The sequence below is a fragment of the Equus quagga genome, chromosome 3, assembly GCF_021613505.1.
Source record: "Equus quagga isolate Etosha38 chromosome 3, UCLA_HA_Equagga_1.0, whole genome shotgun sequence".
In the NCBI taxonomy this organism is placed as follows: domain Eukaryota; kingdom Metazoa; phylum Chordata; class Mammalia; order Perissodactyla; family Equidae; genus Equus; species Equus quagga.
Window position 1 is genome coordinate 99,066,185 of NC_060269.1, and position 15,177 is coordinate 99,081,361.

At 37.1% G+C, this 15,177-nt stretch overlaps 1 protein-coding gene across 1 annotated transcript in view; it reads left to right on the forward strand.

Annotated features, from left to right (window-relative positions):
- The window catches only part of LOC124236802 (A disintegrin and metalloproteinase with thrombospondin motifs 3-like), a 184,846-nt gene that overhangs the window by 150,029 nt on the left and 19,640 nt on the right, over window positions 1-15,177 (forward strand). Inside the window, exon 4 of the mRNA XM_046655751.1 lies at window positions 10,956-11,112. Within this exon, the coding sequence (XP_046511707.1) occupies window positions 10,956-11,112 (157 nt within the window). The remainder of the gene's footprint in view (window positions 1-10,955; window positions 11,113-15,177) is intronic.

Consider the following 15,177-nt stretch of genomic DNA (forward strand, 5'->3'; position numbering starts at 1 on the left):
TTTGATTTGCTTCATGTTTTAAAAAGCAGCGAGAGGAAATAAATAACAGAAAACTTGCTGCTTTGGTTCACATGCGCCTTCTGCCAAAATTATTGTGGTTATATCTTGGGTATGTGCATTTCTTAATATATATGGAATTCCCAAAGACATAGAATCAATACTCAAATTAAAAATAAATACATTTTGTTTGTTTTATATTTGTGTGACCATTGTACACTGTAAATCATTGAGAATTAGAGCAAAGCAAGATTTAAAGTTATGAGCTGTCACATTTTGCTAAAAATGATCAAAATGATCATTTATTCATCCCCAGCTCTTTCAGGAATTCTAATATACTTATGAATTATTGGATAATGCTAAACATTGTTGATACATTTAATCCTATAATTCACGCATTTCCAGAACAATCTGCTTTCTTGTTTCAAATTAAATAAACCATAATGTTGTCTTAGTTTTAACTGGAAGTATGTGGGGCTTGTACTTTCATTCAACAAGTACCTACCTCCTTCAATATGATAAAGAATAGGCGGCGGTTTATATGCATTCATACAATAAGTTATTGAAAATAGGTTGAGTCAGCAAGAAGGGAAAGTAAGAGAAGGAAAACTGATGTCCAAGAAAATGTCAGGATCCAAGGACTCGTGGCACAGAATTGCCTTAAAGGTAGAATACAAATTTGACTCTGAGTTTTCTTACAGATATTGATCAATTATATAGTACACAGTGTTTATAAAATAAAAATAAGTCAGTTTTGCAGATGAAGCAAAACAACACTGTTCCTGTTACTATCATCTGAGAATTGTGGTTTTTTTCTGGATTCTTATATAGCAAAGAGTATATGACACTGAGAGAGGTTCTCAACTACAAACATACTTTTATTGCAATAGTGAACTTTTTGGGCTCTTTCTGTAATCTCGTTCATCATGCATTGATAGTTTAATACTTTATATAGTTGAATGAAAGCAGTTCTATTAGGGGCTCAAATAACAGTGGCCTGGCTTGATGGAGGCAGGGACTGGTAGTGAAGATTAGAGAAAATAATAGGAATTGTATGTTTAGAAAATCCTTTAGCCTTCAGGAAATCTTCCTAGAATTGTATTTCTTGCAATCTAGATTTTGGTAAGGATCAGGCAGCAGAGGGTTGGAGCTTATGCTCTCTAATTAAGGGGCTGAAATGGTGACGTCTAATGTCACTGATTAAGGTTAGATCCATTTGCTTTAGCAGTTAATTGAATTGTGAGTCAAGATGGCATAATCCTTTTTTTTTTTGAAATTTATGACTCCAACCGTAATATCTGCCTGACTGGAGGGCCCATTCAACCCCTTCATGGAGGAGAGTCTGCAAATACTCATTTAATGCTATCAATTTGCAGGGCATTGTGTTTGATGCTGTTGAGAGTCAGAAGTGATCCAGCAGGATCATTGTCAAATGAAATGCCAGCCAAACCCAAATATAAATCTGGGGTTTAATCAGATTTATATTTTGGTTCAACTGACGTCTTATTCAACATTTCCTAATTTCCAGGCACTAGCACAGGTAACATAAATAATTATGAAAAAAAGATTGACAGTGATAAGTACCACAGAAGTATAGATAAATTCTGGGAATCTAAAAAGAGTAAAAATTACTTCAGGCTTTGGGATAAGGGAAGGCCTTATAGAAATCAGTGGCATGGCTTGGGGAATATTTTAGCTACTTCTTAATCTTCATAAATGCTATTCAAATGCATTCCAAATAATTAAGCTTCTTTAATTTAAGTAAAGAAATAGTGGTGTTGGTTAACAAATACAGCTTTTTGGTTGTTGTTGCAGAGGAAGATCGTCCCTGAACTAACATCTGTTGCCAATCTTGCTCTTTTTGCTTGAGGATGATGGTCCCTGAGCTAACATCCATGCCAGTCTTCCTCTATTTTGTATGTGGGATGCCACCACAGCATGGCTTGATGAGCAGTGTGTAGGTCTGCACCTGGGATCCAAACCTGTGAACCCCAGGCTGCCAAAGAGGAGCACGTAAACTTAACCACTACGCCACCCGGCTGGCCCCAATAAATACAGCTTTGAATCAGTTCTCCTCACTATAATTTCCAACCCTTCTTAACTATTAGGCTTTGCCCAGTGCCTCATCTGTAGAAATTTTGGGGGATATCATTGAAGTACCCCCTGAAATTCAGTAAAGATTTGGAAATCAACATTAAATAACGTGTCCATTCTAGTGATAAAACAGGAACCAGGCAGTATGTTCACTTGGTAAAGTGATGGAATAGATGTTGGAGGAAGCAACACAGTGAAATGGTGATTCTCAAAATGTGTAATAACATTCTCAAATGTTTTCTCAAAATGTTAGTAAGCTAAGATGGAGTTGTTACACCACTAAGGTATACTGATAGTTTTTGTTTGTTTGTTTGTTTTTTGCTGAGGAAGATTAGTTTTTGTTTGTTTGTTTGTTTTTTGCTGAGGAAGATTTACCCTGAGCTAACATCTGTGCCAATCTTCCTCTATTTTGTATGTGGGTTGCTGCCACAGCATGGCCACTGACAAGTGGAGTAGGTCCATGCCCAGGAAGCAAACCCAGGCCACCGAAGTGTAGCATGCTGAACTTAACCACTAGGCCATGGGGTCAGCCCCAGTGATAGTCTTTCTTGAATATTATATTTAAGTTTATTCTCTTTCTCATACACACCACATTAATATAAAATTTTCTCAATGTCTCTTCTAGACATTTAAAACTTAAACTGTTTAATTAAACTAGTTTAAAACTTAAGCTAGACATTTAAAATTTATGACTCCTTCTCTATGCTACAACTACTATACGACTGTAACCAATTTAGCCAGCCCGCTGGCACAGCGGTTAAGTTCGCACGTTCCCCTTCTCAGTGGCCCAGGGTTCCCCACTTCGGATCCCGGGTGCGGACATGGCACCGCTTGGCAAGCCATGCTGTGGTAGGCATCCCACATATAAAGTAGAGGAAGATGGGCATGGATGTTAGTAAGGGCCAGGCTTCCTCAGCAAAAAGAGGAGGACTGGCAGTAGTTAGCTCAGGGCTAATCTTCCTCAAAAAAAAAAAAAAAGATTGTAACCAATTAAGCATAAAATAATGGCTTTTTAGCTAGCTTCAGCTGCAATTATGTATTACATATTTGGCACATATTTCCTAGCATTCCAAAAAAAGCTACCTAGCTACTCTCTTTCCTAACAGATTTGAGAATCACTGCAGTAAAACAACATTTAGGTGACGCAGTTAGAAATGGAATGTTTCCATAGCATATGTCTCTTAGAATATCTGGCACAGAATTTTCAAGAAAACATTAGTAATTCTTGTTGGAACTCTTTTTAGAATGTCTTTTATACTGATTTTCATTTTAAACCAAGTTAAACACAATTTAGTTTCTTCTTGGTGACTGACGTTTATTATTATTGACACATAAAGACTAAAGTTTTATATTTGTTGTAAGGCTTTATAGTTTACAAAGGCGTTCGTAGATGTTGTCTCATCTGAAACCTCCTGAACCCCACACCCCTTACTCTCCTTTGCTGTTTGCACTCTGATGAGGATGTGGAAGCCGTCTAACCTGGTTTATTAGAATTGAGTGTCCAATGTACTGTGAGGAACCCTCCTAATGAGTAAGGAGCATGGCCTTTGTAATAGCTATTTCCATGCTCAGAGGCTATTTAGCTTAATTCTGGATTCCTGGCAGTGCTTGCCTTGAGTGATGTATCTGGAAGAGTTGACCAGATGAGAGGGGAATTAAGCAGCTGGATTTTTAGCAGAGATCATTGTTTTATAAATATCCCCTCCAAAATGCTGTCAAAGAGCCTGTGTGAAGACTTAATTAAAACATAATAAAATACTTTTAATATATGATGCTTAATACTGTACTAAACATAAATATTTAAAAAATTAATCTGTGCTATATTTTTAAAATAGTTTGATAAATACATAAATATTTCCTGTATTGTTTCATGGGATTATAAAATAGTAAATGTGGAGGGCTTTGTGTCATAGAGGGAAATTTATAAAATATTATCTTGATATCATACATGAGTTAAGTAACATTTAAGATGGATTAAAAATGATTGCATCTGTTTAAACAGAATCCCTCAGGACCATATGTAATCTTATGTGTGACATTTCTAAAAATTTCTATCTTATAATTTAAAAGTTTTAAATTTCTGGCAGCATTATAAATAACACTAGTATTTTGAATGCCATGGTCTGAGACTTTTTTATTTTATACATATTGGGTTTTATTCCTTTAAGTTCACTGTATCCTGTGAAATAAAACTGTGGGAACCTGAGAGCAGTCGTGTGAGTTACTTAATATGAGGGGTGACAGTGTATGGTCTTTGAGCTTCCAAAAATATTCGTTGAATGTGTGACGACTGAAACGAATATCTTAGTGGATAAGAGAGCCTTCAATACTTAATTATTAGTGCTGATGAGTTTTTCTCCTATTAGGTATTCATGGGGTGGTCTTGTCTAAAAACACAGGTACTTTTTAAAGAGTCACTCCATTTTCGGTAGCTACTGAGGGAGAAAAATCAATATAGTGTGGTGGGAAGAGCAGCAGAAGAATCTACCTATAATGGCTCTGAACAGTCTAAGATCTGAGATAAATGTAGTTTTGCCACCTACCCTTTCCATGACTCGTGTAATAGCTTTCAGCTCCCACTACTCTAATTAGACACTTTTGTTTAATTTCCTTCTCAGTCTTTATTCTTTGTGTCTTCTTCACTGCAGTTACTTTTATTTTGTCAAAACTCTCGCTTACTTGGATGCCCGTGACTCTGTTTTCCTCCTGTCTCTCTTGCCATTCCTTTTCAATTTCCTTCTAAGATGTTTTATTTTCACTTATCCGTTTCTTACATTAATTTCTTCTCTCGCCATCCCTCCAATATTAGGTGCCTACGCTGAGCCAGGCCCTGTTCTGGGCCCTGGGATATAGCAGTGAATCTGACAAAGTTCGTGCTCACATGAAGCTTGTGTTCCAAAAGGGTAACAGACAATCATCTAAGAAAAAAAGATCGGGATAGAGGGTGACGAGGAAGCTAATTTATGTAGGTGGGGGTAGTGACAGGGGGAATAGGGCCCATGTGGCTAGAGAAGAAAGAGCAAGGTGTAAAGGGTTAGGAGACATCAGAATGATAGACAGTGCCAGGCCATGCTGGGCCCTGTGGGCCCTGGTCCAGAGTTCAGATTTTAGGAATTTCCTGTATAGTAATATCCAAAGGTTCTGTGAGCATTTCCCAAGATTCTCGATTGGCTTTCCCCCAAATCCCTTTATGAAGTTTTCTTGTTCATCTTTTTCCAACAGCTTTAGGTATCACCTCTGAGAAAATGCATCCCAATTCCATTATATTTGTGGCTATGGCAATTTTTCTGAACAGCAGCTCTGCATTTCTCCACTGTGCTTTGGGCATTTTCACCACTACCTCAAGTGAACATGCTTAAAACTAAACCAGGCTTCTCCCTGCCTTTCCAATCAGCTTTCCCTTTTTGCCTCTCTGTTTCTGTGAATGAAAGCATTAATTTCCTAGTCACTCAACTTCAAAACTTGGGAGTGACCTTGGATTACACCTTTCTCTCTTCTTTCTTCCTTTTTTTCCCATTTTTTCATTCAACAAATATTTATTTAGCATCTAGTTTGTGCCAGGCACTGTTTTAGGCCTGTGGGATACATAGTGTGCAAAACAGACTAAAAATAATTCCTGACCAGCAGGGTAGTGGTGGGAGAATGACAAGGAATGATGAACGTGATAAGTGGTTAAATTATTTAGTACTTAGAAAGCCTAAGTACAGTGGAAAAGATGGAGCAGGGTAAGAGGACTTGGGGGTGCTGGGTGGGTAGTCATGGTGTGCTTCATGAGGAGTAGCACTTAGGCAAGAACTAAAGGAGGTGAAAGAGGCATGTGACATTGTAGGGGGACAGGATTCCAAGTCAAGGAAAGAGCCAGTGCAAAGGCCTTGACAAGGGCACACGCCTGGTTGTTCAAGGATCTGCACCGAGCCCTATGTGGCTAGAGTGGAGCCGGCAAGGCCAGGCTAAGGAGATGAGGCCCGAGAGGTGATGGGGCCGTGAAGGTGATGGAGCCAAGAGCAGGGAAGGCTGAAGGGGCCCTTGTAAGAACTTTGGTTATTAACCTGAGTGACGAGGGGAGCCCTTGGCAAGTTTTATGGAGAGGAGCTTCCATTTTAAAAGGCAACAAGTATTTACTTTTTCCTGTAATCAGTCTTGAATTCGTTCCTTTTTTATTTTCTTTCTCTTTCCCCTTTTCTCTTCCCATTGCCACTTCTGCCACTTGGACTTTTATTTTAGCCTTTTGCTTGTTACTTTTCTAGTCTTTCTTCCATCTGGCACTTAATCACCAGATAAATCTTAAAATACCACTTTGTTCTAGTCTGTCTGATCCATGTTTGTTTTTTGTTCTTCATTGTATATATTAAAATTCAGACTTGAGGAAATACAAATCCTCCACTGCCTTGTTTCCCAGAACTGCCCTGCACAGCCTGTCCCCTGAGTGAACGGTTGCTCATTGTCCTCAGGTGTGTCTTGGGCTTTTGCACTTTAGAACTTTGCTCAGGCCTGGACTGTCTCATGTCTAATGCCTTCTGTCACACCACCACCATGGCAGTCCTCCCACCTTTTCAAGACTGCCACACGTCTCTAAAAATTCTTCATCCTCTTGCTTATACCCCTCATTTGTGTAGTTTTTATCAAAAATATATTGAAGGCATATTTTGTGCCAGCAATTGTGCTGATGCTTAAGGAGACAAAGGTGAGTTAGAGAGACAAATCTGCCTCAGGAGCTGATAGTGCCATGGAGAGATAGAGAATAATAATTTAACATTCAGGTAAAACAACCTGGAATTTGTGTTAAGGGCTCTAAAAGAAAAAAACATATTGCTCTGAGTCAGAATGATTGGTTAAGATGGGCCCTAATTTACATGGGGTCACCTAATCTATCTAGGGGTGAGGGAGTCAGGAAATCATTTCCTAAGAAGTAACATTTAAACTGAGACCTGGAGGCCAAAAAACAAGCTAGCTGAGGGAAGTGTGGCATGGTGGGAGAAGGGCCTTCTAGGCAGAACCAACAGCATTTCAAAGGCCTGAGGCTAAAAGAGCTTGGAAATATCAGAGGAAAACCAAACTGAAGAAAGTCCCCTGAAGCTGGGGCACGGCGAGGAGGGTGAGTGGCACCTGTGAGGCTGACAGGCAGGGCCAGATGGTGCAGGCCTTGAAGGCCATGGGAAGGAGTGTGGTTTTAAGTGCAATGGAAGCACTTGAAGTGTTTTAAGCAAAAGAGTGACATGACCTTATTTGAGGTTGAGAACACCATCTGTTCATCAAAATCCATTGGTCTTTTCTCCCTGGGCACACAGCCAGATTCCATTTCCTGGCTCTCTTTGCAGTTGTCTGTGAGCCATGACTGTATCCTACCCATGGAAATAAATGATAGTGGTGCATACCACAACTGGAGCTAGCTCTTAAAAACCTCCCATGTGGGCTTCCTCCTGCTGATTCCTCTTCTGACGGGGCAAACTTGGGAGCCCCTATTGAAATGACAGAGCCGTCATCAGCCTGGACACCTGCATGGCTGGGTGGAGCAGAACCCCTTCCCAGCTGACCTAGAACTAACCTGAGTTTTCATGTGAGCAAGAAAGAAGCACCTGATGTTTTGAGCCATTACATGTTCAGTCCATTTGTTACCACATCCTACTTTGTCTAATTTAATATGATGTTTTAAAAGAGCAATTTGTCTACTATGCTGTGTGAAAGTGTGAGACAGTGTGGACAATAGCAGTAGCCAAAGTGAAGTCCCCATTGTGGTGGGAACTAGGGAGTTCCAGTCAAAACAGATTTTACATAATTTTGGGTGTAGAATCAGCAGCTCCTACTGACAGTTGGCTATGTGTAGTGACATTGTGGAGAAAAACAGTCTCACTTGATTTGACTCTCAACTGCCATGTCACTTACCTTCTGGACTTTCCATAGCATACTTCATTGAATACCTTTAGGCATATCTTTTATTTAACTAGATTTACCTCAACTAGAAGGCAAATGAACCAAGTCTTTGAGAATTTTTTATTTACTATTGTGTCTGGTGCAGTGTTTTATATAAGGTACTTTTTTCAGTAAACTTTGCTTACATTAATGAATAAAAGAATAGGCTCTTGGATTTCCTGTTCATGGAGTTACTGGAGGTCACATGACCCAGCTCTTACCTTGCCATTGATATTGCCTTGACCTGGTTTAAATTTTCATTGCCTTCTATAGGAGAGGTTTAGCTGTGTTAAATTTTGTTTTCCCTGTGGCCTGTGGGAAAGTACATCATGGGGCCTGGGATTTGAATATTTGCAATAGAAGGTATGTAGAAATGTCTTTAAAGGCATGTGGACTAATCCTCACTGTCCTCTGCATCACTTTCACGTGTCCCCAATAGCTATTGCCCATTGCTCAGAGTTGCTGACTGCTTCAGTGACCACTGTTTCCATCCAGAGTTAAGCACTCATCTGGGAGAGTCATTATGATCTACGGAAAGTCTCAAGATGGGAGGCAGTTTCTGTAATTCAAATGAGCAGTGATGAAGTCTGTAACTAAGGAAGTGGCAGTGGAAATGGAAGGTTGGGAGAAGAACGTAAGAGACTTTACAAACATGGTGACTATTTGGATTTGGGGCAAAGAAAGACTGGAATAAAGATAAATATGGAAGCCCCCGCTGATGAACTTCAACTTATAAATTTAAGTATACATCAAAAGATCTGTTTCCAAGATAAAACCAGTTAATGCTGCCTGCCACCAACAGATGGCGTAGTGATGAGACTGGACACTTCAGCCTTGAACATGATACTGTTTGTTAGCTTGTTGTATGTTACTGTGTTTGTGCTTAGTTTAGATGTGTTTTATGAACATTATTAACCCATCTACACCTGAGAAAGGCAAAAACAGTGATGTTGAAACTACTGGTAAGAAGAGATGTAAGAATATCATACCAGTGTTAAAGAGACTACAATGCCAGTTGCAAAGCATGAGAAGAACGTTGGGAATTGTATTTGTAGAGGAGATATATCCATTGACTGTAGGAAAACCTCTGAAGGGTGAAGATCTAATCAGGCCACTTGTGAAAAACTGCATTTTGCAGTACAGGAGCATTTCCCTACAGGAGTAGGGAAAAGGTAATTGACCAGATGAGAAAATAACTCTAAATATTGGAGTTGTATCTGGAGTGTCAGCATTACTATTGAATGCCCACTAACTCAGTGTTCTTTTTAGTGAAGGCTAGAAGTTTGTTCAAGAAAGTAAGGACTAAGATGATAAAGAAGCTGTGGTGGTGTTTTCTTGTAAGACATGGTTCATAGGTTCAAGGGCTGTTTGTATGTGCACAGCATCAAGGTGGGTGCAGAAATGGTATGTGGAGACACTGTAACTTCTAAGGCTTCTCTGTGAGGCTTACACAGGGGACCGAGGGGAGAGAGCGTACCTGGTGGGAGAAGTCAGGATGGAAAGAAGGGGAAAGATTTGAATGTGGTCAAAAGCATGTTTGCTGAAAACAAATGCTATTTAGTAAGCTGTACCTACCTTTCATTTCTATATTGCTTGACAGAGAGTGGTACAGCCGTTAGATCAGGTGTTAGAAGGCATAAGAATCTGCCCATCCCAGCGTATGTTCCATGAGAGACAGGGGCCTCATATTTGGAAAGGTAGAATAAGTTGAAGGCCTCGGAAGAAAAACATGACTTACCTCTAGATCTGATATATATTTTGAAAATAAATTACACTTCCCACACTAACACATTATTTCTTCAACATTGTTTTCAAATAAATGTACTGAAATTTAAATTAATACTAAGTATGAATGTATGACTTTAAAGTGGAAATATGAGCTGTAACTATTTGACTGTAATGTCAACTTGATACTTAACGAGGGACAAATTTCAGACAACACTATCATTTCTCTTCAACTATAGTACTGAATATAGTCCTAGCATTTTCTAAACAAACAAAAGATGATACAAAGTTAGAAAGAGATTCTAAAATAGAGAGGTGGAAGGAATTTAATGTAAAGATAGCCTTTTCGGTGTGAAAGGATGAAGCTTGAGGAGGAAAAAAAGATAAAATCGTGAAGTTAGATTAAGTTAAGAAAAATATGAGTTAGTTCTTCAAATTAATAAATGTTAGAAGTGCAGGATTTCCACTGAAGCTTAATGAGGCTGTTTAAAGACAGAAATAAGTTTATGTACTGAGTGCACTGCAGAACTCATTGTTCTCATACCACGGTGGTGGAGAAGGAAGACGTAAGTGAGTTAAAAAGAATACTAAACGTGCACGGTTAGCAGCTCCGCAGTGGGTTATTATGGGAAACTTGAGATGTTTCTCAAGTTGATGTGCCCCATAAGATTTCTTTTAGAGATGAAATACCCAGTAGAATATATAAATGCACATCTTTTGCAGTCTGATGAAATGCATACGTTGTATGATTTTCTTATTCTTACCCTATGTAAAGTTCTTATTCTACATTCTATGAATTTTTTATTCCTACCATATATGAATTTCCACCTTATATGAATTAATGATATTTAATAGTAGCTTAGATATGGAGAACACATTGGTGGTTTCCAGGGAGGAAGAGGGTTGAGGGAGGGAAAAAGGGGTAAAAGGGCTCATATGTACAGTAATAGATGAAAACTAGACTTTTGGTGGTGAGCGTGATGCAGTCTCTACAGAAGTTGAAATATAATGATGAACACCTGAAATTTACACAGCCATAAACTAACGTGACCTCAACAAGATTTTTAAAAACTCAAAAAAATAACTTAACCATTTTAAAGTTACAGCTAAAAGTGGAAAGAAAAAGCATTATTTTCACAAATTATATTCTTGCTATTTAAAAAGGTAACTGTGAGCTAAAAATAATAGGTATTTCTTTTTAAAATTAACACATTTTATGCTTTCTCTAGGCTGGAATGATAAAAAGTGATAATGATGAGTATTTCATTGAACCTTTGGAAAGAGGTAAGCAGATGGAGGAAGAAAAAGGAAGGATTCATGTTGTCTACAAGAGATCAGCAATAGAACGGGCTCCCATAGACATGTCCAAAGACTTCCACTACAGAGGTAGGCATCTTTGACAAGGCTTGATGATTAACTCTAATTTTAGGATGTGTGAAAACCACTCTCCTGTCAGTTAAGAGAATGTGATTGTCATGTGCTCTTGTATAATACGGAGGGAACAAAAGAAGTTTATATTTATAAATCATGAAATATGGTTGTCTTTTTTTAAACACATAGAGGAATATATGTTATAGGTATCATTTTATTCCAGTGCATTATTGGGTCCCCAATATGTTTGTTATTTACGGGTTTTTTTAAAGTTTCACATTAAAATTATCTTTTCTCTAGCTTACGTTAAAATTTGAAAATATTTTTGCCTTCCAGAAGTATCTAAAGTCTGCGTTATTAATATTATTTTAAAACTTTTTAAATGAGGTATACTGGCATGGCAAGGAGTTGTATTTTATTTTAAGACCAGTATGATAGATACATTTGAAAATAAGAATGCTATTTGACTTTAAGGTCTATCTTGCAAAACTTTGCAGTGTGGAAGAAATCATGGGTCGAATGATTCTGTCTAATTTTATTCCAAAGTAGGCTGGACCACTAAAGTCAAGTAAATTATGACACCTGAAGGTTTTCTATTTTTTTGTTTGTTTTAATGAAATCTGAAAGTAACTTGGAATTAAAGAAATGTTCTTATAAGTTGGGTATAGAAGTTCCCTTTATGGAGAAGAAAGGAAATTTGGGAATCTATGTTTTTTTTAAGGAAATCTCAAAAAGTCTATGTTTACTTTTGTCAGGTTAGCTTTCTGAATTAAAACTAATGGAAATTTCCCCTAGGGAAATGTCAGGAATATAAATAATCTTAATTTAGCAATCATCTGTCTTCTAGATTAATCATGTCTTGCCTTTTGAAAGTTATTACCTGGAATGATACAATTTAAAAGAAATTTAAAATTAACACGGCCTGAAAATTTTTGGGGAAATTTCTGATTTGAAACAACAGGACTGTGTTAATAATAGATGCCATCCTAGGAAATGCACATCTGTCCTAGAGGGTCCCTGTGGTGTAACAAAGAGAATGCACTTTGCAGTTGGATAGACAGGTGTGAGCAATAACTCTACAGCATCCAGTTGTTCTGCTGCCTTCGATTGTAGTTAACCTTTCTGAGCCTCAGTTTCTTTATCTGTGAGAATTAAAAATACACTGCAAAATTGTAATAAGGGTTAGAAATAATTTGCACAAGTTGCTGAATGTAGCTTTCAACCATAATAGATGCTTAATCAATGCTAGTCGTTGTAATTAATTATTAATATTAATTCTTTTGAGCAAAAGATTTACCTTAGGAGTTTTGTTAAGGTTGAGCGGTTAGAGATTGCTTACTTTCATGTTGTAAATATATCACTATTAATTATCATTTGTATTTTCATGTTTTAAAAGGCATTCTAAATCAGAAGACGGGTTATGTCAAAGGATATAAAGGGTACTTTTTCTATAGTCTTAGTTGTTCCGTATTAATGATATCTAATATCTCTTTTGGGACAGTGGTTCAATATCTTTTAAAGGCAGAGCCCACACGTTATGGAATTGTGTACTGGAGGACTGCAGACCAGATGAGTTGCTATGGCTGTCCTCCTCTTTGCTCCAGCTGTTTCACCAAGTAGCACTCTATTGGTCCATTTCAGTCCTGAAGCTATCTGTTTCTATAAATATCAGCCCTGGTACTTTTCAGTAGTCTGATATTTATAGGAAAAAAGAGAAGGTTATTTTTTTTTCTTGAAATAAGAACTTTGCAAGAAATATTATGTTTAATATGTATTATATTTTTAGGTGCTAGTTTAGGGAAAATAATTTAGTAGTTAAGATATATAAGTTTAAAATAATTGGATATGATTAAGGTAATTTGGGACATTATTTTAGGAAATTATTTAAAATAGAAATTTCAGTAGCATCAACATCAACATACTCAGGTTTTATAATGAGTCATTTTTAAGAATGCAGATGCTGATGAATGTTTATTTTGAGTTTTAAATTGTGAGTAGAAGATTACGTTATAGTAGAAATAGGCCACAAGCTAGAGTAATATATTTTGGAAACGTTTTAAATGGTCAAGGGCAAAGCAAAAGGGATTCCTTTGTTAACTCTCAATTCCCTTGAAACTTGACCCAACATAGAATCATTCAGCTTTCTTAGAATGTTCCATGATAAACCTTAGTATGAGCTTAACAATTTTTATTTTCTTATTTATGAAGTTCTGATTGAACTGAGTTTCTAGTGATATCAATTTACTTCCTTTTGAGACTCTTAAATAGTAACCATATATTTTAGAAGTGTAAATCTCTTCCTAGGGTAAAAAGAGATTCAGATTCAGAACTTTAAGTACCATATTATAACTTTTAAATTCTTCTATTAACTTCTTGATCATAGGAGTGAGAGCCAAGCTTTTTCAGGGACTAAATACTTTCCAAGTGAAATTAAGAATATATTTTTATACCTTATTCCATCATTCTAAAATGTAAAACTGAACTGATTCTAGGATTAGAAATGTATACTGATTTATAAATGAAAACTGTAGTATTATATAAAATAGTGTTTTTTCTAGATCAATTCAGGATATCGTTTTAGGAGACAAGGGAAGTCATTCTTCAATGAGTTATAGGAAGAGGAATAAAATACATAAGATAAGACTTACTTTGAAAGAAATGCATTTGCGGGCCATGGTCTTCATAAATTTCTCTGACAGAAAATCATGAGGAAAAGTTTAGATCATAAACAAGGAACTTCTGATCCTACAGAGTTTCTTCAGTAGGGCCCCTGTGAAGAAACATTCAGCTATATTTTGCTAGTTGTCACAGTAATTGCCTGGTCATATTTCTTCTTTGTCAGCTTAGCAACTCAGAACTCCCATTCATGTGAGGTCAGTAGTTTGTTGCAAGTGTTCTAAATTAAAGCCAATTATAACCTGAACTAGGTGAGTAGTTAGTGAGATGGAGCGAAGGAACCAAATTGGATTGAGATTGAAGTAAAACTGATGGGGCTATTTGATGGAGTAGATATTAGGTCTGGAGAGAGAGCGAGTGATCAAGGATGACTCAGAATTCTAATCTGGCAGACTAGAGAATTCTCTTTCCAGATTTTAGGTATTTAAAATGAGAAATAGAAATCAGCTTGATGGAGGATGACAAATGGGTATAATTTTGGATATATCAAGTCCAAAGACCCATTGAAACAGAGAGTGAATTTTAAAAAGTGCATGTATATTTTCATAATCATGTTGCAGAGTCAATGAATGAATGCCCTTCTATATGTGTTGTGGTGGGGGTGGGTGGAGGTTAGCTTGCAAGTCAGGTGGCAGGTATTGGCTCATGGATGCTTGGAATGTCTCTGCTGCCTTCTACTCTCTTTCCCAACTCGGTATCAGTGAGAATCAGAAGGTGTACGTTGCACAGAACTGCGAGCGCATGAAAGATGTTTGCTACCTGTCACTATAGGAGAGGAGGACATTATATCCTCAAAAAACAAAAACAAAACAAAAATTATGCTTCTAAGAACACTTAAGAACCTTAAGCTGTTCCACTTGACTGAACACAAGCATCTACTTCAATTCCTTATCCTTAAATATTCTCTAAGAATATTTATCTGGGTTTTCAATAAAAGTCACAGCTCTGAACCTGTTGAGATAATATATTATATGGTACAATTCAACAATAACAAAAAGCCTCAATCATCCTTGTATATTGCACAGATTCTCTTTCCTTGACTCTTTGAAATGTGTTGTATTGTCTTTGAAATGTGGAAAAATATGAAGAACTGTTTAAAAATATATTGAACTTGTAAAATCACAGATGCAGTACTCTGCTTTAGAATTACTCTTTAAAGAATAAGACCTAAAGCAGTTTTACATTTGGCAGTACAAATAATCTCTTCCAGCGCAGAATTGGCAGGTGTTCATAACACATAGCACTGCCAATTTCTGGCAAAGGAATACCATCTTTTTCATTAAACAACAAACATAAACTTGGCATGCTTATGCTAAAGAAACTTGTCTACTTCATCATGGGGGAAGAGTTGAATCTACTTCTTTTTCTGATTTCTGCTTTGGGAGTATGGAAATTACATCCATT